This window comes from Corvus brachyrhynchos, unplaced genomic scaffold (assembly GCF_000691975.1).
Source record: "Corvus brachyrhynchos isolate BGI_N302 unplaced genomic scaffold, ASM69197v1 scaffold792, whole genome shotgun sequence".
In the NCBI taxonomy this organism is placed as follows: domain Eukaryota; kingdom Metazoa; phylum Chordata; class Aves; order Passeriformes; family Corvidae; genus Corvus; species Corvus brachyrhynchos.
In genome coordinates, this window is record NW_008236809.1 from 29073 (window position 1) to 49317 (window position 20245).

The window sequence follows — 20245 nt, forward strand, 5'->3', positions numbered from 1 at the left end:
AGTTAATTTTCTTCAGAGCACCATACCTACTAGTATGTTTTGGATTTGTGACCAAAGCAGTGTTGATAACATGCTAATGTTTCAGCTCTTGCTTAACAGTGTTTTCACAGCATCAAGGCCTTTGCTGCTTCTCACATCACCCCACCAGAGAGTAGGCTGGAGGTGCACAAGAAGTTGGGAGGGGACACAGCTGGGACAGCTGACCCCAGCTGACCAAAGGGATATTCCAGACCACATGGTATCATGCTCGGCAATAAAAAATGTGTAGGAGGAGGGAGAGGGGATGTCTGGTGTTATGGTATCTGTCTTCCCAAGTAACTGTTACACATGGTGAAGCCCTGCTTTCCAGGAAATGGGTAAATGCTTGCTAGTGGGAAGTGGTGAATGAATTCCTTGTTTTGCTTTTCTTGTGCATGTGGCTTTTGCTTTCCCCATTAAACTGTCTTTATCTCAACCTACAAGTTTTCTCATTTTTACCCTTCCGATTCTCTCCCCAATCCCTCTGGAGGAGACTGAGCAAGCAGCTGTGTGGTGCTCAGCTGCCTACCGAGGTTAAACCACAACAACTTGTCAAAATAATTTTTTCTTTTTTTTTTTAGTTTTAAAATGCATCATATAACATTAATACAATTACAATGGCAGGAAATTAAAAAAAAAAAACAACTCACTGAACCTTTTATAGAACATTTTTTGAACTCAAGTTATTCCTCACCAAAATAGGTTCAAATTCTGAACATAACAGTTCCTTATGTCAGCACCCCAAACTACTCAAGAGTAAAGCCTTAAATGCCTAGAATAAAAAATTTCAACTAAATAAATGCAAAATAGACTAGTTTCCATATTTTCAAACTCTAAAATGACAAAAAGTTTTGTCCCTTTAAACATGCATGTCCCCCCGCATCTTACCGCCTAATCTCTGCATCACTAAATCCTTTAATATTTTCTCGAGGAATAGTTCGCGGTCTTCCACGTTTTTTTGGTCGTTTTCTTTCTGAGGCTGAGTCACTATCAGATCCAGAATATCTTCTCCTCCTACTGCGTTTCCCTTCGCTTCCATTAAAGCTGATCTGGAATTTCAGATTAAGTAGTTCAAAGCTACATGACTAAAACATTTTAATAATATGTTATCTAGCCTGTCAAAAATGAGAGGGGTGTGTGTGTGTGGGTGCCACACATGAAAACCACCCAAACCAAAAGTACAAGCCAAAACAACAGCAAAAAAACCCCCAAATAATAACAACAAAAAAAAATCAGTCAATCAAAACCCAGAGATACCTGTTTTGCACAGTTTCTCATTCTTGGCAGCATATATATTTCTTCAAGCTCTTTTTGTCTTTCCTCCTCTTCTATTCGTCGCCGCTGGACTTCTGGAATGATTTCTTCCCAGCTTCTTAAATTTTGTTCTGGTTCCAACTCGATGTCATCTTCATCCATATTTGAAAAGTTAGCCACCTTAGATATTGGAAGATAAGCATTTTCACCAAATCAATACATGCTTTTACTTATACAAAGAGCCAGTAATTAATATATTAGGAAAACTTAGTTCAGAATGGCACATTTTATTTATTTGTATATACACAAAACGTACACATATAAAATCCTTCATGAAGCACTGTCTCTAATGAAAGTATTTTCATATATGAAACGCACACCACATACACACGGCTGAATATAAAGATAAGAATATTTTTCTTCTTTTACAAGTTGAGTACTACAAAACCACTATGAAATGCATACCCGATAGCTGCGATGTTTAAATTCCTTCAAAGCAGAGAGCAAGTCTAACTATATGTCAGTTAATATGAAAGTATAATAATGTAGAACTAACTAAACATTAATAAATTGTAGAAATCACAGTATATTGCAAATGAATGATTAGCATAAAAATGATTTACTACTCTACTGATCTAAAGAAGTCCCGCCCTGATTTAAACAAAACCAAACAAAATCACGCCAAACCTAAACAACAAAAAGATCCACAAAAACAAAGAAAAAACGCCCCAACCAACAAAAATACCTCACCATCCACAATTGGACTCACTCAATATTTTAATTATTATCCAGTTAAGCATATCTGGCATTCATGTTTACATGGGGGCTGAAAGAAGTTTCTAAAAGTCATCAACTAAGAAATCCAAATTTCATTCTTTGTTTTCAGAAGTACTACAGGTGCTTAACAGCATAAAGCATTAAATTAAAAACAGCTCTCCCCAGTACGCTAACAATTAAATCAAGGACTAATGTATTTGTAAATATCTTTATTATTTTGTTAGCAAAATATATTATGTATTTTACATGCTTGCACTGGCAGTAATTACCCTGTATAGGTGAATAGACATTGCATGCCAAAGAGCTAACTTACTGTTTTACACATTTCACAGAATCACAGAATATGCTGAGTTAGAAGGGACCCACAAGGACCAAAGTCCAACTCCTGGCTCTGCACAGAACACCCCAAGAGTCACACCATGTGCCCGAGAGCATTGTCCAAACGCTTCTTGAACTGACAGGCTTGGTGCTGTGACCACTTCCCTGGGGAGCCTGTTCCAGTGCCCAAACACCCTCTGGGCGAAGAACCTTTTTCTAATACCCAACTTAAACCTCCCCTGACTTAGCTCCATGCTGTTTCCTCAAGTTCTGTCACTGGTCACCAGGGAGAAGAGATCAGTGCCTGCCCCTCCATGTCCCTTAGTGAGGATGTTGAAGACTGCAATGAGGTCTCCCCTCATTCTCCTCTTCTCCAGGCTGAAGAAGCCAAGTGACCTCAGCCGCTCCTTATAAGGCTTCCCCTCAAGGCCCTTCACCATCCTTGTGGCCCTCCTTTGGATGCTCTCTAATAGCTTAATGTCCTTCTTATATTGTGGCACCCAAAACTGCACACAGGACTCGAGGTGAGGCCGCAGCAGTGCAGAGCGGAGCAGGACAATCACCTCCCTTGCCTGGCTGGCGATGCTGGGCCTGATTCCCCCCAGGACATGGTTGGCCCTCCTGGCTGCCAGGGCACTGCTGACTCATATTCAACTTGCCGTCGACCAGGACCCCCAAGGTCCCTTTCCCTGTCACTGCTTTCCAGCCTCTCATTCCCCAGTCTGTCCGTACATCCAGGGTTGCTCCATCCCAAGTGCAGAATCTGGCACTTGCCCTTGTTAAACTTCATATGGTTGGTGATTGCCCATTTCTCTTAATTTGCTGAGGTCTCTCTGCAGGGCCTCTCTGCCTTTGAGGGAGTCATCATCTCCCTATTTTGTATCATCTGCAAATTTACTTAGTATCCCTTCAAGTCCTGCATTCAAGTCATTTATGAAGATGTTGAAGACCACAGGGCCTAAGATGGAGCCCTGTGGAACCCCACTAGTGACAGGTTGCCAGTCTGATGTCACCCCATTCACTATAACCCTTTTTGCCCAACTCATGAGCCAGTTGCTCACCCATCACATAATGTGTGGATGATGTAAGAATGAAGGAAAGATAAATAGGTGAAGAAGAACAAAAAATAGCATTTATAAAGGAAAGTATAATTAAGGAAAGAGGGAGGGAGCAGAGCAATACCTTGAACTGTGAAAGCAACTCATCTCCTACAGTCAGTGGACCTGGTTCATTTTCTCGAGTTTCAGCCCTCTTCAGGATTTCATCTATATCCATTTCCTGAAACAGAAGTTTCTCTTTACAACAAAACAATTCATATGTTTCTCTGTCCATCAAGTGTAGATGCACTGCTCCATTTACCTGAGGCTCCTCTTCTTCCCCTTCAGGTTCTTTAAAAAGTTCCTCGGCACCAAACTTCAAAATTGCTGATAACTCTTCCTTATTAAAAGGTGTTGAGCTGAAATACAGAAAGTTTCAGATAAACACTTTATCTTAGTGAATTGTTTCAATTTACTATAACCATGAGTCAAATTTCCTTTTGTCTTAAATAAAAACTAGTTTTAATATGTTAAAAAAAAAAAAAATTACATGGACAATTTACTTTGCAGTCTTTACTTGCATAACTCATTACCACATATTTTTTGCCTTTTAATAACCAAGTGAAATGACTTGCATTTTTACTCAAATAGTCAGGTATACTTAAGCATAAGGTAATATGAAAGAATAAACAAATATACCTGGAGGGAGTAGAGCCTGTATGTAGTACAGTTTTCCCTGTAGTGTCCATTCTCTGAATTACTAAGTGATCTAACACCATCTTTTTCTTGGCTCTTTCAAGAATATCTTCTTCTACTGATGCTTTTGTGACTAGCCGATAAATATTAACCTATGCATATTACAAAAAAGGTTTCATTTACCTGCTCACAAATTACTCATGAAAAAATACTCAGATGAAGTTAACAAAAAACCCTTGAGCAACAACAGGGAGAAATATTAGCCATGATTACAAATCTTCTAAATCTTATTGAACTAGTATTGCATATATGAAACCAGTCAATCATGTTATCACAGTCTCTATAGAAATTATGTAAAAAAAAAAAAAATTCTTAGACCTCTCCTCTTTAAACTTCTATGATTAAGCACAAGCATGGCCACAAGGAAATGTTTTATGTCTGATTACTACTTGAAGTATTCTGCAAGAAAGAAACCCAAAGAGAACTACAAAGTATTAAACAAAGCAAAATGGATGCGCCTGAAGTACAGCAGTTACTTTCTAGAATGATACAATGCCAATGAATGTGAGACAAGTCCGCAACTCTTCTCCTACCCATCCATATACTACAGCTGCCGTGCTATCTCTCTGTATAAGGAGATTTTAAAAAAACATTTAAAAGGCAAATAATGAATATTAACATTTTTAGCAAGTATTAGTTATTCTCAAAATACATGAGGACTGTGATGGGCCGACAGACAGCTTATGGCTAACATAATGAATTCCTCCTTCAGGTTTGGTACTTAAAAGACAAGCACGGGTACCTGTTTCTTCTGTCCAATCCTATGAGCTCTAGCCTGCGCCTGCAGATCATTCTGTGGATTCCAATCAGAATCAAATATAACTACAGTGTCAGCAGATGCTAAGTTTATACCTAATCCTCCAGCTCTGGTAGACAGCAAAAAGCAGAAGTCCTGAAATTATAAAATAAGAAATAGCTTTATATATATTAGCTATAATATCCCTCAAAGAACCAATATGACACTTCTTTATATGCTCTGTGGAGCAGACTATGAACTCATATATTTCTTTAAGTATATAATAAACATTTGTTAGACTTGTAATACAATAAGTTGTTTGTCATGTCTAGAGCCAGTGGATTGCTATTTGAATACAATAGACTATTTCAGTTGGAAGAGACTGACAACGATCATCCAGTCCAACTGCTTGACCACTTCAGGGCTGACCAAAAGTTAAAGCATGTTATTAAGGGCATTGTCCAAATGCCGCTTGAGCACTGACAGGCTTGGGGCATCAACCACCTCTCTAGGAAGCCTGTTCCAGTGCCTGACCACCCTCTCAATAAAGAAATGCTTCCTACTGTCAAGTGTGAACCTCCCCTGCCCCAGCTTTGAACCATTCCCATGCGTCCTGTCACTGGATCCCAGGGAAAAGAGCTCAGCACCTCCCTCTCCACTTCCCCTCCCCAGGAAGCTGTAGAGAGCCATGAGGTCACCCCTCAGCTTCCTTTTCTCCAAACTAGACAAACCCAGTGTCCTCAGCTGCTCCTCACAGGACATTCCTTCCAGCCCTTTCACCAGCTTGGTTGCCCTTCTCTGGATGCATTCAAGGACTTTCACATCCTTCTTAAGTTGTGGGGCCCAGAACTGCACACAGTACTCAAGGTAAGGCCACACCAGCACTGAATACAGCAGGATCATCACCTCTTTTGACCAACTGGTTCTACTGCGTTTGATGTCCCCCAGGATGGGGTTTGCCCTCTTGGCTGCCGGGGCTCACTGCTGACTTATACTGAGCCTGCTGCTGATCAGCACCCCCAGATCCCTTCCTGCAGGGCTGCTCTCCAGCCACTCCTCTCCCAACTTATATTTGGGTCCAGCATTACTCCATCCCAGGTACAGAATCTGGCATTTCTTCTTGTCAGCTATCATGCCATTAATGATTGCCCAATGCTCCAACCTATCTAGAACCCTCCCTCTGCAAGGCCTCTTGTCCCTCGAGTCATCAGCCAGATGCAGTCCCATTAAACTAAAACCTTTTGAGCTCTGCCCTTCAGCCAGTTCTTTACCCAGCACACCGTGAACCTTCTCATCCCACAGTTGGACAACTTGTCCAGAAGGACGCTGTGAGGGCCTTACTAAAATCGAGAAAAACTACATCCACTGCCTTCCTTTCATCCACTAGGCAACTGACATTATCATAGAAAGATATCAAATTAGTTAAACAGGACTTTCCCTTGGTGAATCCACATTGACTGTGCCTGATGATTGGATTGTTCTTTAAATGCCTTTCAATAGCACCCAGTATAATCTCTATAATTTTTCCAGGTACTGAGGCTAGACTAACAACACATCTGTAGTTCCCTGGGTGACACTGAACCGTGCCATAAATCAAATCCCTCCTGATGGGAGAGAATTTTCTAAAAGTCCTTGCAAGGAGTTTCAAAGATAAACCGAGACTTTTCCTTGCGTTTCAATGCTGCCAGATAGTTGTTTATTAAGTCTTATCAGAGGAACAGAGCCACTAGCATGACCCAGGTACAGCATAGAGCACAGAAAGCAGGAGTGAAGTCTAATTATCAAGACTTACAAGGCCTTTTAAAGATAATTTAACCAATAGTTACTAAAAACGTATATTATTTTCACTTTCCTACCAATTATTCAGTAACACGGGCAGGAACTGCGGAATTCTCTATCCAATCATTCCAAACTACTTTTACTGCAGAACATGGAGTAGTAGAAGAAGAAGAAGGTTTAGAGAACAACAACAATCCTCCATTTTGATATTTTTTACTCTTATCTATTTACTACAAAGAGAAGCCCAAAATCTCTAAATTTTTCACCCTGTGACAATCTTACATAGTAGTCTATCACCTAATTCACACCACTGTATTTTCTAGTTCTTGTCTGATCGTTGGTAATTTTTTCCAAGGTTTGAAGCTAAAACAGTGTTGTTCAGGGGGGTAAGAACCCTTAAAAACAGGCAGAGAAATATTCTCGGCACTCTGGGTTCCTATACCTGGGTCTTCCCTCATGCCGTTTTTGTAAATTGGAATAGCATTGCCTAGCTTCCAGTCAGCAGGGACCTCCCCAGACTCCCAAAACCTTTGGTAGATGATCAAGAGAGGTCCTGCTGTAACATCCTCTAGCTCATTTAGTATTCTGGGATGAATCCCATCAGGCCCCGTGGACTGATGAACATTCAGCTGATACAGCTGGTCCCTCACAATTTCAGTGTCCACAAATGGAAAGTCACTGTTTCCACACTCATGGTCCTCTGACTCAGTGGACCAGGCAGCCCAAGGTCTATAAGTATTACTAAAGACTGAGGCTAAAAACATATTGAATGCCTCCACTTTTTCTTCATCTCTATTATTCAGGTGATCACCTTCATCTTCAACAAGTATCAGTTCACTGTTTTCTTTAGACCAGCTAGTATTTTTTTATAGGCAGTTAAACACCACGCAGCCACACAATCACTTCTTGCCCACACCCCCAGTGGGACAGGGGAACAAGAAAGGAAGACTAAAAGCAGGGAAACTTGGGGGTCAAGATAAAAATTGTTTAATAAGCAAAGGAGAAGTGGAAAAAGAGAGAAAGAAAACAAAACAGAGCAAGTGATGCAAATGCAATCTCTCACCACATTCCCATAGGCAGGACCGATGCCCAGCCAATTCCCAAGCAAAAGATGGCTAACCTCCCTAAATCCCTTCCTCTCCTTTTTTTATTGCTGAACATGTTGTTATATGACATGGAATATCTCTTTAGTTAGTTCAGGCCATCTGCCTGGTTATGTTCCCTCCCAACCTCTTGTGCACCACCCAAACTATTCACTGGAAGAGCAGAGTGAGAAACGGAGAAGGCCTTGATACTATGTAAACAATGTTCAACAACAGCTAACACACTGGTGTGTTATTAGCATTGTTTTCATCACAAATCTAAAACACAGCACCATATGAGCTGCTATGAAGACAATTAACTCCAGTCCAGCCAGACCTTGTATAAGTATAAAGCAAACTGATATCAACTTCTCTTGTGAACAGTTATCGGCTTCTCCATGGTTTAAAGGAAGCAGCACTCTAGAAGATGAACAAAAGCCACTTGGGGAGAAAAAAAACCCAAGCAAAACACTGCCAAAAAATACACTACCACCCCATATTGTTAAAGCCTCATGTGTGCCCAAGTCCATCTGGTTTTTTGTAAAGGAAATGAAAGTATTCTTCTGGGGTCAATGCTCTTCAACATATTAATAAAGAATGTGGAAATAAGATGAGCAATGAGGTGACAGTTTGCAGATGATATGGAGTTATTCAGGGTCAACTACAAAGGACTACAGAAGGATCTTATGAGAAAGGCAATAAAAAACATATGAAACTAAAGCTAAATAGGAAATAAATTTGAGTTTTAAGTACAGTCAAAGCTAATAGAGGCCATTACTGCCAAGGAATGAGTCCTTGAAGTTGTAAATATTTCCATGAATACTTTAGCTCAGTATCAGAAAAAAAAAAAAAAAAGAAAAAAGAAAAAAGAAAAAAGGCATCAAATCTATTATTAGGAAAGAAAGAGAGAATAAAACAGGTAACAATTTTATTGCTGCACAACTCCATAGTTTGCCTTCGTTCTTGAATACCGCATGAAATTTGGATCCCCCTTCATCTTAAAAACTGTACAGTACAACTACAAGGATTCCAGAAAAAGGAAAATATGTCTGTACTAGAAATTTAAAACAGAACTAACTTCTGTATTTAAAAAATATCTGAAGTTTATGTTATGAAATGAAGTCCTTTCTCCTCAACCATAGCAGAAACACAAGCTCAGCAGCAACTGACAAATGCTATGCTTCTATTACTGAAAAACCCTGTCAGTATAGGACAAAAAACCTAAGATTATCAAAGGTATGGAATGGCTTCCATAATAGGAAACCTAAATAAACTAGGAATCTTAAGTGGTAAACAAACAATGGTTAGAAACCAGTTCTTCAGTTTCTTCCACAGCAAGAAAATAAGAGGCAAAAAATGAAGATAACGGAAGCCAGATTTAAAGCTATTCAAGATATTTTTTCTTTATGCAAGGATATACACAACTTAATTCTGCCCACTGCCTAAGTAAGTATTTGATGTCAAAAACTTGTGTTAAAGTTCAGTGCTCCTATAAAAATTGAAGGATTAAATTGTATACAACAAAATAAATAAATTCTTCCGTTTCTAAACAGCACTTAAAATTACTTTGTTGAAGAGCACTGACAAAAATCTAAAAATATAACTATGTAGTTATATTAGTTATAAACATCATTTTCATAAATTCTGTGTTTCCTATTTAACCTCGTCTTAGCTTTTTAAAGTTTTTCTGGTTGGTTGGTTGGTTTTGGGGATTTTTTTTTTTTGTTGCATGGGTTGTAAACCTTATAGTCTCTGCAACAGCAATGGAATTTCAACCTAATATATCCCTCACTTTATTCTATCTTCAGTTTTTGTGCGATATTTGTTATATTTCCTAGAGGAAAAAAAATAAAGCTGAGTAGATAAAAAAAACAACCACCCACTTATACCATACCTCTGAGCCTTCTGCATTAAAATGATCCAATGCTTGTTTCCTCAATTCCCCTTTTATTGATCCATCAAGTCTCTAAAGAGATTGAATGATACAGTTAAAAAGGAACTCCTACTATAGCCTATTCAGAGCAACTTGAATTCTCAATTGCCAAATCAATTGGGGGGGGGGAGGAATAAGAATAATGTAACACTTCCAATTAATCAGTTAAATTTCAAAATACTATTAAGCATATAGTAATCACTAGTCTTCTACTGTACAGAAAAATTAAACTTTCATAAATCTTTCTACAAAAAGGACACTTTTTTTAAAGATAAAATGGTAAAAATCAAGGCTTCTTGGCTACTACCAGCAAAATTCTTACCTGAAAGGGAAACTGACGATACTTCAAATACTCTGCTAGGATATCTAACATCCTCACCATCTGAGAGAAAATCAGTACTCTGTTGCCACGTTCTCGTAGACGAATCAGTAGCTTGTCAAGAAGGATTAGTTTTCCACTGCTACGTATTAAATGCTACAAGACAAGAAAGTGTGTATCGCAAAGTAAGTTCACCTCAACACTAACATACGCTGCAGATGGTTAGACATTCATTAACTGAACATGAAAGTTTTATAAGCATTTAGTCAGTGCTGATCTTGTAAAAACTCATTATAAAAGCTTTAAGTGCTCTAACTGAAATCAACAGGGGTACCGACTAGCGTGTTTTTCAAATAAATGCATTTCTCAGCTCTGGCTCATAAAACAGCATCTTAACATTTCATTAAAACGTTAAGCAAATATACTGTGCTATGAGTTAGAGCAGTTACAGTGTAGACTCAAATTCTCTTCTACCAAATCAACAACAACAACGAGACTACTTGACTCCCTTAGCACTACTTGCTCCTCACTTTCTGTCTTTTGAACAGACCTAAGCATTATTACTTGATCCTTTAAGTATTTTTAAAGAATGCCTAATCAGTCAAGTTTTTCTGGCGTGATAAAAGTGAGAGGAATGCTGTTAGTAGAAATCAACATGCTTTAGCTGGGTTACGATGTTCAACCTTCTCAGCTCCAGTCGACAAAACTAGAACAGAAACTCAGGTGGCATGCTGAATTTAATGTTGAAATCATTAGGCCTCTGGCTGAAGAGGCTCAGGATAGAATTTTGGGGAATAAAAAATTGGGAGTTAGGTGCTTTTATTCTTTATGCCAGAAATGAGAAGGATGTATCATTCATAATTAGAGCTAACAAAGCTTATTCAGATGAGCCAAGGAAATCATTGTTACAAGTATGCAATTATTAGCAATAATGGCTGAATGGTTCTGATGAGATTAATTATAAATTTAAGTAGTTAGAGTATGCCAAGTCGCAAACATCCTTTAGCTTTGATAAGCATTTTATAATATAAAATAGCTTGTGCAGTGACAACTTGTGATTTCAATCAAGTAGTTTTGGGAAAGTTTCTACATTATAAACTTCAAAGTTTACAGAAAAAACCCTTGATCTTTCGAAACATTTATGGTGTTATAAACTGCATCAATTATAACAGCCCTTTTATTTGTTGCTGTGGTTCTCAACAGTTTTAGTACAAAGATTAGTTAACCTTTACAAAAAACCCAAACTATAAACCCGCAACACAATCACAGACCATCTTTGGTAGTGATGCTATAATTGCTTTCATTTATAACAACAAAACAACCAGACTAAGCTTAAAGAGATTCAGTAGATTACTTTCTGCTATCACATGGACTGTTGGTGTACCACTGCCAGTCACATACATTTGCATTTATATTCAATTTACCTGTTTATTTAACTGCTTTATTTTAATCTGGGTTTAAAATAGGTCTTCAGTTTATTTAGTCTGAAAATGCACAGACTATTCCAAACTATTTCCTTTTTATTTTGATCATAATTCAAGCCAAGGATATTTTATTTAGTATTGATCTCTCTATTATTCAGTTCCAGTTAAGAAACAAACAGAAAGGCAATCAGTTCATTTACCTGCAAAACCCAGGATGCACATTTGATAGAGAACTTGGTCTTTCTTAACATAATTTAATAAGAACAAATAAATTGACAGAACACTATAAAATTATTGCATGCATATTACAGATGTAAAATCACTTAAATTTTTTTTTAAAAAAAGGTATTACCTGTAAGGCCTCCTGTTTATTATAGAATTCATTATCGTCCGGTGGTTTAATGAGGTAGCAATGGTTACAGCACTTCTTGAGTTCCATCATAATGTTCAAAAAGCCCGAGGTACTGCCTTTTGAACCTTTACTCAGGGCTTTATAATTCCTGGTTAAAATCCACCTATGATACAGAATGTGCACAATGGAAATAATTACTAACCATTTGTGGAAATATGAAGGATGTAAGCTCTCAAAATATCAGTTAAAATTGCACTATGAAAACTATTACACTTCAGTAATTTTTATATAGAGATGTCATTAAAAAAACGGGAATTAAAAAGTGTCATTACTTACTTGTAATATTGCTTCTGCAATGCACTCATTTCCATCCTCAAAATTTGTTCAACCTTAGCAGGTAAAGACTTTTCTACATCTTTTTTAACTCTTCTGAGTAAAAATGGTTCAAGTTCTTTGTGAAGACTTGCATAACCAAACTCTCTCCCTTTGCCATGCTCTTCTTCAAAATCTTCCCAGGAAGAAAACCTTCAGCATAGAAAGAATAAAGGTAAAATAATGACATACCATGAACACAGACACACAAAGACCATAAATATACCATGTGCACAAACACAAATGGACTTCTTCACTAGTCCTCTCTGTTTTATTAAATAAGTTTCTGAATCTGCATCGCACAAGAAATTCCAAATATTTTGTCTGCAAATAGGAGAACGGAAATTAACAAACTTTTGTAGAATGAAAATTCAAAACAAACTCCTGAATTTTACTTTCTTCAGTGAAAACACGACATTTTACTTTTCTGCATGGAAACACAGGTAGAAGGACATAGAAAGTCCATTATATTTCTCAAGAGCAGCATGAAAAAGTAGTTGTAGAGCTGGAGGAAGTGCAAGAGAACAGACCACATACCTTTTGCAGATTGGATGGACTAGCTGAAATGTGATTAGCCTCTGGTATGTGCTAACAGACTAAGAGAATGCACTTTGTGATCAAATGAAGAATAGGTGCCAGACAACAAACTTAGTGGCTGTGGTGTAAGGTTCTGAAGAAGTCAATGGAATGCATAGCACCGAAATTAATTGGAGCTACAGTGCTTTGTATTTACAAGATATTTGAAAGGAACATGTGCTCTTATTTATTCCAAATATAAACAGAGGTCAGTATAGAATAACATCAACATAGTAAACCTATTCAATGCAAATTGTAAGGGCAAATTGGCTGCCTGAATCATAGAATCATGGAATGTCCTGAGTTGGAAGAGACCCACAAAGATTATCAAAGTCCTACTCCTGGCCTTGCACAGGACTACCCCAAGAATCACACCATGTGCCTGAATGAATTACTGGATATTGGACATTGTGGTATAATCTTGTTTTCATTCATGGTACTAACACAGAAAAGATTACATCCTCAGCCCCATTCTATTTCCCACAGCAAATCCATATGATTTTCCTTTTAAATTAAGATGAAGCATGTTTCCAAGGTTCTGAGCCACACATCAATCCATCCTTTTTCTGGACTGCCAAAACAGAAAAAGTGACAGCTGCTACCAAAACAATTTATCCAGAGCAGCATGAAAAATATGTGCATCTATTTTATAAAAAATATTAAAACTATTTAACAATGTAATTCTTTATTGATTCTCCAATCACTACAATACTTGACCACAAAAAAAAAAAAAACAAAAACAACACCCCCCCACCCCCCATCACATTCCTTACTTTTCTGGCATGATGAAGTGCAGCAAAGACCAAAGCTCTTTAAGGGAGTTTTGCAGAGGGGTTCCAGTAATAAGAAGACGATGATTAGACTTAAAGTCTATTAAAGTCTTGTACAGAAGGGAATCATCATTTTTTAAACGATGAGCTTCATCAACTCCTATAAATACCCAATTCAGACCACCAAGGAATGACTTCAAGAAATTGGGGGGAGGGGAAGACATTATACAAGTTAATATATTATGTAATGTCTGACATTTTACATGAGGTTATATATACACCATCACTCCTTTTATTTTAATAAAAAAAGGACACCTATATGTTTTTAGTATTAATTAGGGGTTTTATGTTTGCTAGATTCAACAAAAGGCTCTGCAGGCATCCCAAAATTAAAAAGAAAGTATAAACCAAGTTTATACTTAGTGGGAGGAAGAAGACAAAAAGCTGATCTATACATTTTCAATTGACAAAAAACCCCTAACAAAAATTCACTATTGACTCTGTTCTTTTCAGCATGTACAAACAGATGAAATAGAAAGTCAACAAGCAGAACTTTTTTATTATAATTATCATATGCTGTTAGGATTAACAATAACTTTATATGCTACCATCATGAAGAGAGTAGTAATATAAACATATGTAATACTACACACACAAATACAAAGAAAAAACATGAGATTTCAGAGATGTGAATAACAGGTGTTTGGAGCTATGGCCTGGTTTGTTTTTTCAGTTCCTGGATGACTGTCTAACAGGAAAGTAGAGATTTTGAGATGTGAAGAAATTACTAAAGCAATGTTGTTGCCAGATGAAGAATTGTTTGCAGCTGGTGGATTAATACAATGCTTATTCTTCAAAAAACACTGGCCAATGGAACCACACAATGCTTATTCTGTAGGAAGAAGAGCTGGAAAGCAACCAGCCCAGTTGTACCAACTTTTACTAGGTCACCAGGCGGTCAGGTATGACAGAGAGCCCCAGAACAGAACACATGCATAAAGGGGAGGGAACATATGTTAATGACTTTGGGGAAATGATTATCATATGTATGCTTCTTCTGGGAAAAGCTATAAATATATATGTAAAACATAGCATATAAACAGGAACTTTCCTGTACTTAGCATGTATTTCAGAGGCGATATCCCCTCATGCATTCAGGCAAATAAAGAATGCCTGCTTCTTCATGCTACGTTGGTGTTAAGGAGTTTTATTTTTATGGATTTTTGGTAACAATGTGAAGCACAAGCAAACTGAAGAAAAATAAGTTTTACCCACTTGATATGTGGGTTAAGGGAGGGGGCAGAAAGTCTAACCACACATACATAAAATCTAAAAGTGCTTAAAGAAAACGACTTTCATACTTCCAAGAGTAAAGCTGTCATACTCCCCCCATCCCTTTAACAGCCCAGAACCCAAATATGTGCCAACTCTAAAGGAATTTTACATTCTACAAATGATTTGTATCTCCCTGAAGAAGTGTCATTACCTTATCCTTCAGCAAAATTTCATAAGTTGTTAGAAGTATATTAAATTTTAATCGCTTGGTCTGTGGATGCATCCACTCATGAGTTCTTATCTACAAGAAGAATCAAGCAAACTATAAGCTAGAGAAAAATGGTCTTATTGATCAGGATGACTTCAGGTACTATAGCAATATAGATGTTAAGTGACATACAAGAATCTGATCATGAACAAGGAACATAACACGTAAAGCTTTTTTCTTAAAGTTATTAAACAGTGATGGTGGGGTGTTTGTTAGTTTTTGTTCGATTGGGGTTTTTTGTGGATTTCTGTGTGTGTTTTGGGTTGTTTGGGTTTGGTTTTTTTTGTTTTTAAGCTTTAATGGATAAGGTTCCTTATATTCCTCCTTTTAGGAAACAAATTATGTCTGTTTGGCTTAAATGTTTATTTTATGCACCTAAATAATTGCATGACAAAAGACAATTTATTTTCAAATGCAAGGTTGCATTTTAAATCTTTTATTATTAAGCAAGAATGAAATTTTTCACATTCATTCATATCAGATCAAAATTTATGCTTTTAATTTGCATTTTAACCACATGCAATGTTTCAAATAATTATTTGCTCATTCCTAACCAAAATATTGGAGATTAGCATAAGACAGGAGCATGAAGTGAGCCTTATTTACCACTAATATTTCCAATGATACAAAGAAATACTCACCATATTTCTGCTAGTTATATCTCCTAAGTAAACCACAGCATTCATCTGAGGAGCCCAAGTTTGAATCTCTCTTTGCCAAGATGTCAAGGTAGAAAGCGGCACGACTAGCAAGAAAGGCCCATACAGTTGATGTTCGTGAAACAGGTAGTTCAGAAAAGAAATTGTTTGTATTGTTTTACCCAGACCCATTTCATCTGCAAGAATACAACTATTCCCTCTAAAAAACAAACAAACAAACAAACAAAATTTATAAATGCTTTCAAGTTAAAACCAGAAAGACTAATTTAAAACTACTTACTTGCACCATGAGTGGGCAAGCCAGTTCAGTCCATTTAACTGATAATCTCTTAACTCTAAACCTTCATGTCCTCCAATATAAGATGGTTGCTTCTTTAGTGCAACAAACCTCGGCCTCTGTTTTAGAATCTGTCAAAAGCAAATTGAGCATCAGTCCTACTACTAAGCGAAGTTACCAAAATGTCTTCTTACAGAAACAAAGTAGCAGTGGGATTCTGTTTGGTCACCAAGTCTAGTCCTTATTCATGACAAACATCTAGGCCATATAACAATATCCACCCAATTGCAAGCTAAAATTAGTTTGCTGATCTAAATTCCACAACAGAAGTGACAAGAACTCATTCACAAAGGTTACTTTTAAAACAAATTAAAGTAATAAACAATTCCATCTTTGAATGGCAGTAAAATAAGTAGAAGCAAATATAGAATCATAGAATGGGTTGGGTTGGAAGGGACCTTAAAGAACATCTAGTTCCAACCCCCCTGCCATGGGCAGGAACACCAAAGTCTATTCTTAATAGTAATACTTCCTATGTATATAAATATAGCTATCGCTATTACTGTTCTGGACAGCATTCAAAAATATTTTATAATATGCATTTTTGAATGCATAGAATAGATCAGCTTTTAAAAAAATTATTGCAACTGTATAAATCCATCGAAATTACACACTCACCTTACACTCCTTAAATGGAGTAGTCTTAGATTGGTTTCTGCTAAAATACTCATCAATACACGTCTGAAATTTTTTGGCAATGAGAGCACCATCTTCCCAGCTACATTCTGAATAAGGCAGACCTTGCCATTTGCAATAGTAATCTGGATAACCAGCTGCTGATTTCTGATTTGAATGAGCTGCAGAAATGCATCAGAGATACGAGATCAATATTTTCTTTCTGTATTTTAAGAAAGCACTCATTTTAGGTGATAAGACAACATGAACTAGTTTCACAGCAAAGACAGTATGATAACTTTTCATCAAAGATTTGGTTTTGCCTTAAGCTGCTAGGGATATTAATAATCTAAATTTCTTAACTATAAATTCAACATGCAAGCAATAAACTTGTAATATTCTCAACACTGTTTTCCATCTGGAAGTTTGTCACGTACCAATTATCCTCTCCACTATTTGATACTGTTTATGTAGATCATCTGTAAGTTCCTGCTGGCAGTTATAATATTCCACATCTTCTGGAGAAGCATTTTTCAGCCTGAAACGGGAATTTATTTGCAGCACTTACTACATTGTGCAGTTCTAAAACTAAGAAAATCTGACAATTTTAAAGCTCTGAATGTAAGCACCATAGGAATGCTGCTTAGAGAGCTTCTTTGGAGAAGCTACAACTCTGGAATTCCTGCTATAAAACTGTTGCATCTGGCCTAGGTACTTTATCATTGATGACTGAGGAAGCTTATCAAGAGAAATTACTATCAGCTATATCTTGCACAAGTCATGCAGATGATTTACAATATCTGTTCTCAATACAGTTAGTGTAGTTCACATGGCATTTTCACAGAACAGCACAGATGGCTCACTATAAGAATCTATCTTATGAGTCACTAAAAATTCCACCACTGTTAATAGATTATATTAAACATACTAATAAACTGGAATACCATAACATAGCACTAAAATGTAAGGAATTTTTTCATTTCTTGGTTCTGAGGCTTTGACAGAAGTTTGAGCCAAGAAAACTAAATGCTGTAATGTTTTGAGTGCTTTAGCCATTTCTGATTTTTTTAATCTCTGCAGCAATTCCCAAAGAACTCTGACCAAAATACAATCAATGACAAAATTAGTAAAATATTTAAAACCAAATCAGAAAACTCACCACCCATCTTGTTAAAACTTCATTTATAACAGACATATTAAAATCTAGGTGCAGAAGCTGCTTCCTTAAAGCCCTGATTTTACAAGATGTGTGAGTATTGTCACTTGCTCAAGTCAAGTCGGTGTGCTCAGAATCTTACAGGATCATAAGGTGTTAGGAAAGCTTCAACTTTAAAGCTTTTGTCTTCCTGTTGTGTACAGGCACTTAAAAACATCTATATTATTACAAAAATATGCAACATGGAAATAGTTATAACAATACTCACCAGCGTTTTGTTTCCTGATCTTTTTTCTTATAGTTGTCCAGTTTCTTCATTCCTTTAACATTTTGTTGCTTCAGTGTTTCCTCAGTTTCCCATGTATTATGGATGTGTGACCAGCCTTTCCATTTAATAAGATATTGTAATTCTCCTGGCTCCTTTGACTTTTCAAACCCAGTATTTGGGTCACCATCTGCCTCAACTGCATAGATGGTGGTTGCAGCACCAGTGGCTAGTAAAGAAATCACACCATAAGGCTCAATGCACTGCCATAAATTAACCAGTAAAAAAACACACTGCAGAAAGCAATTTGTGATGCTCTTATATGAAGATGCAACTTGATTAATTATATCTACAATGCTTATGTCACTCTTCTTATTTGAAGAATTATGATGTAGCTATATTAACACATGCACAAGTATACCAGCAAGATTCAAAAAAAGCAACCAAAAACCACTGCATCTAACCAAGTATTTATTCTCATGAGAATTTTCTTAGCATTCCTAGTCTTTCTAATGATCCTGAGAGAATGCTCCACTAACAATGCTTGCTGTCATCTTTGCTATGTCCTTCTCATCTCTGAGAATATAACAGATATTGGGAATTGTCCTTAATCAGCCTCGAGACTTCAATAGCCTATTATTCAATTATTACTATGGATGCCATAAATAAAATTTACAGAATCAAAGAATGGTTGAGGTTGGATGGGACTTCTGGAGGTCATTGGTCCACCTCTATGCTCAAACAAGGTCACCTAGAACCAGTTGCCCAAGACCATGTCCAGGTAGCTTCTGAATATCCCCAAGGAGGGAAACTCCACCACCTCTCTGGACGACTCCAACATGCAAACTGGTAACAACAGATGAGTAGAAGGATGAGGTACTCAACAACTTTTTTGCCTCAGTCAAGGCAGGAACTGAGGAGGCAAAGTCTCTCCCACTGTAAGTGAAGATCAGGTTTGAGACCACCTGAGGAATCTGAACATAAATAAGTCTCAATGACCTGATGAGATGCATCCCAGAGTCCTGAGGGAATCGGCTGATGTAGTTGCCAAGCCACTCTCCATGATATTCAAAAAAATCATGGTAGTTGGGTAAAGTCCCGGGTGACTGGAAAAAGGGAAACATCGCACCCATCTTTAAAAAGGGTAGAAAGGAGGACCCTGGAAACTACCGACCTGTCAGCCTCACCTCTGTGCCTGGGAAGATCATGGAACAGATCCTCCTGGAAACTGCTAAGGCACATGGAGGACAAGGAGGTGATTTGGGACAGCCAGCACGGCTTCACAAAGGGCAAGTCCTGCCTGGCCAACCTAGTGGCCTTCTATGATGGAGTGACTCCATCAGGGGACAAGGAAAGGGCTACACATGTCATTTATCTGGACTTCTGTAAAGCCTTTGACACGGTCCCCCACAACATCCTTCTCTCTAAATTGGTGGCCTATTTCATGGATAAGGAATTGGCTCCATGTCCAGATGGAGATCAGTGACGAGTGGTGTCCCTCGAGGGTCCATATTAGGACCAATGTTATTTAATATCTTCATCAATGACATAGATGAACTGATTGAGTGCACCCTCAGCAAGTTTGCAGACAACACCAAGCTGAGTGGTGCAGTTGACACACCTGAAGGGTGGGATGCTGTTGGGGGAAGATGAAACAGGAAAGCCTTATAAATATGATTGCCTGACAAAAGATTTTGGGAATATGAAAACTACAGGCAACATCGAAATGAAAGCCACTTTTGAAATACCAAGTCTTAGTTACTGAACAACTGGAAAACAATGGTATGGCCGACTGAAGGTAATCCCCTCTTGATTGAACAATACCCTCTGCTTGCAGGCAGGTCCAAGGGTCAGAGCAGACCCTACTAGCTCAGCAGAAGGGGTCCAAAGAGTAGTTTTTAGAAGTTAAGATGTAACACTCTATGGTAATATAAGAACTCTTATAGGCTGTATGTAAATGCTATAGGATTTGTATCTTGTATTAGATTGGTTAGTGACAATTAGAATATTCAGTACAGAAGATGATTTATTGTATTGTAACCAGGACTTCACCACTCCACTCTACTTACTCCCTTACCCACTTACTCTCTTACTTACCTCCTCTTCGCTTACTCCACCCTTACTCTTACACTTACACTCTTGCTCTCTTGGGCCTGCTCCGAGCTGC

General features: G+C 37.6%; 1 protein-coding gene across 1 annotated transcript in view; it reads right to left on the reverse strand.

Annotated features, from left to right (window-relative positions):
• The window catches only part of LOC103611381 (chromodomain-helicase-DNA-binding protein 1), an 82470-nt gene that overhangs the window by 17241 nt on the left and 44984 nt on the right, over positions 1 to 20245 (reverse strand). Inside the window, exons 7-23 of the mRNA XM_008628886.1 lie at positions 18082 to 18307; positions 17095 to 17195; positions 16661 to 16839; positions 15986 to 16113; positions 15688 to 15904; positions 14990 to 15079; positions 13507 to 13697; positions 12122 to 12310; positions 11786 to 11948; positions 10013 to 10165; positions 9652 to 9723; positions 4903 to 5052; positions 4104 to 4252; positions 3727 to 3823; positions 3550 to 3645; positions 1276 to 1452; positions 907 to 1067 (exon numbers count right to left, since the gene is read on the reverse strand). Of these exons, the coding sequence (XP_008627108.1) occupies positions 907 to 1067; positions 1276 to 1452; positions 3550 to 3645; positions 3727 to 3823; positions 4104 to 4252; positions 4903 to 5052; positions 9652 to 9723; positions 10013 to 10165; positions 11786 to 11948; positions 12122 to 12310; positions 13507 to 13697; positions 14990 to 15079; positions 15688 to 15904; positions 15986 to 16113; positions 16661 to 16839; positions 17095 to 17195; positions 18082 to 18307 (2539 nt within the window). The remainder of the gene's footprint in view (positions 1 to 906; positions 1068 to 1275; positions 1453 to 3549; positions 3646 to 3726; positions 3824 to 4103; positions 4253 to 4902; positions 5053 to 9651; positions 9724 to 10012; positions 10166 to 11785; positions 11949 to 12121; positions 12311 to 13506; positions 13698 to 14989; positions 15080 to 15687; positions 15905 to 15985; positions 16114 to 16660; positions 16840 to 17094; positions 17196 to 18081; positions 18308 to 20245) is intronic.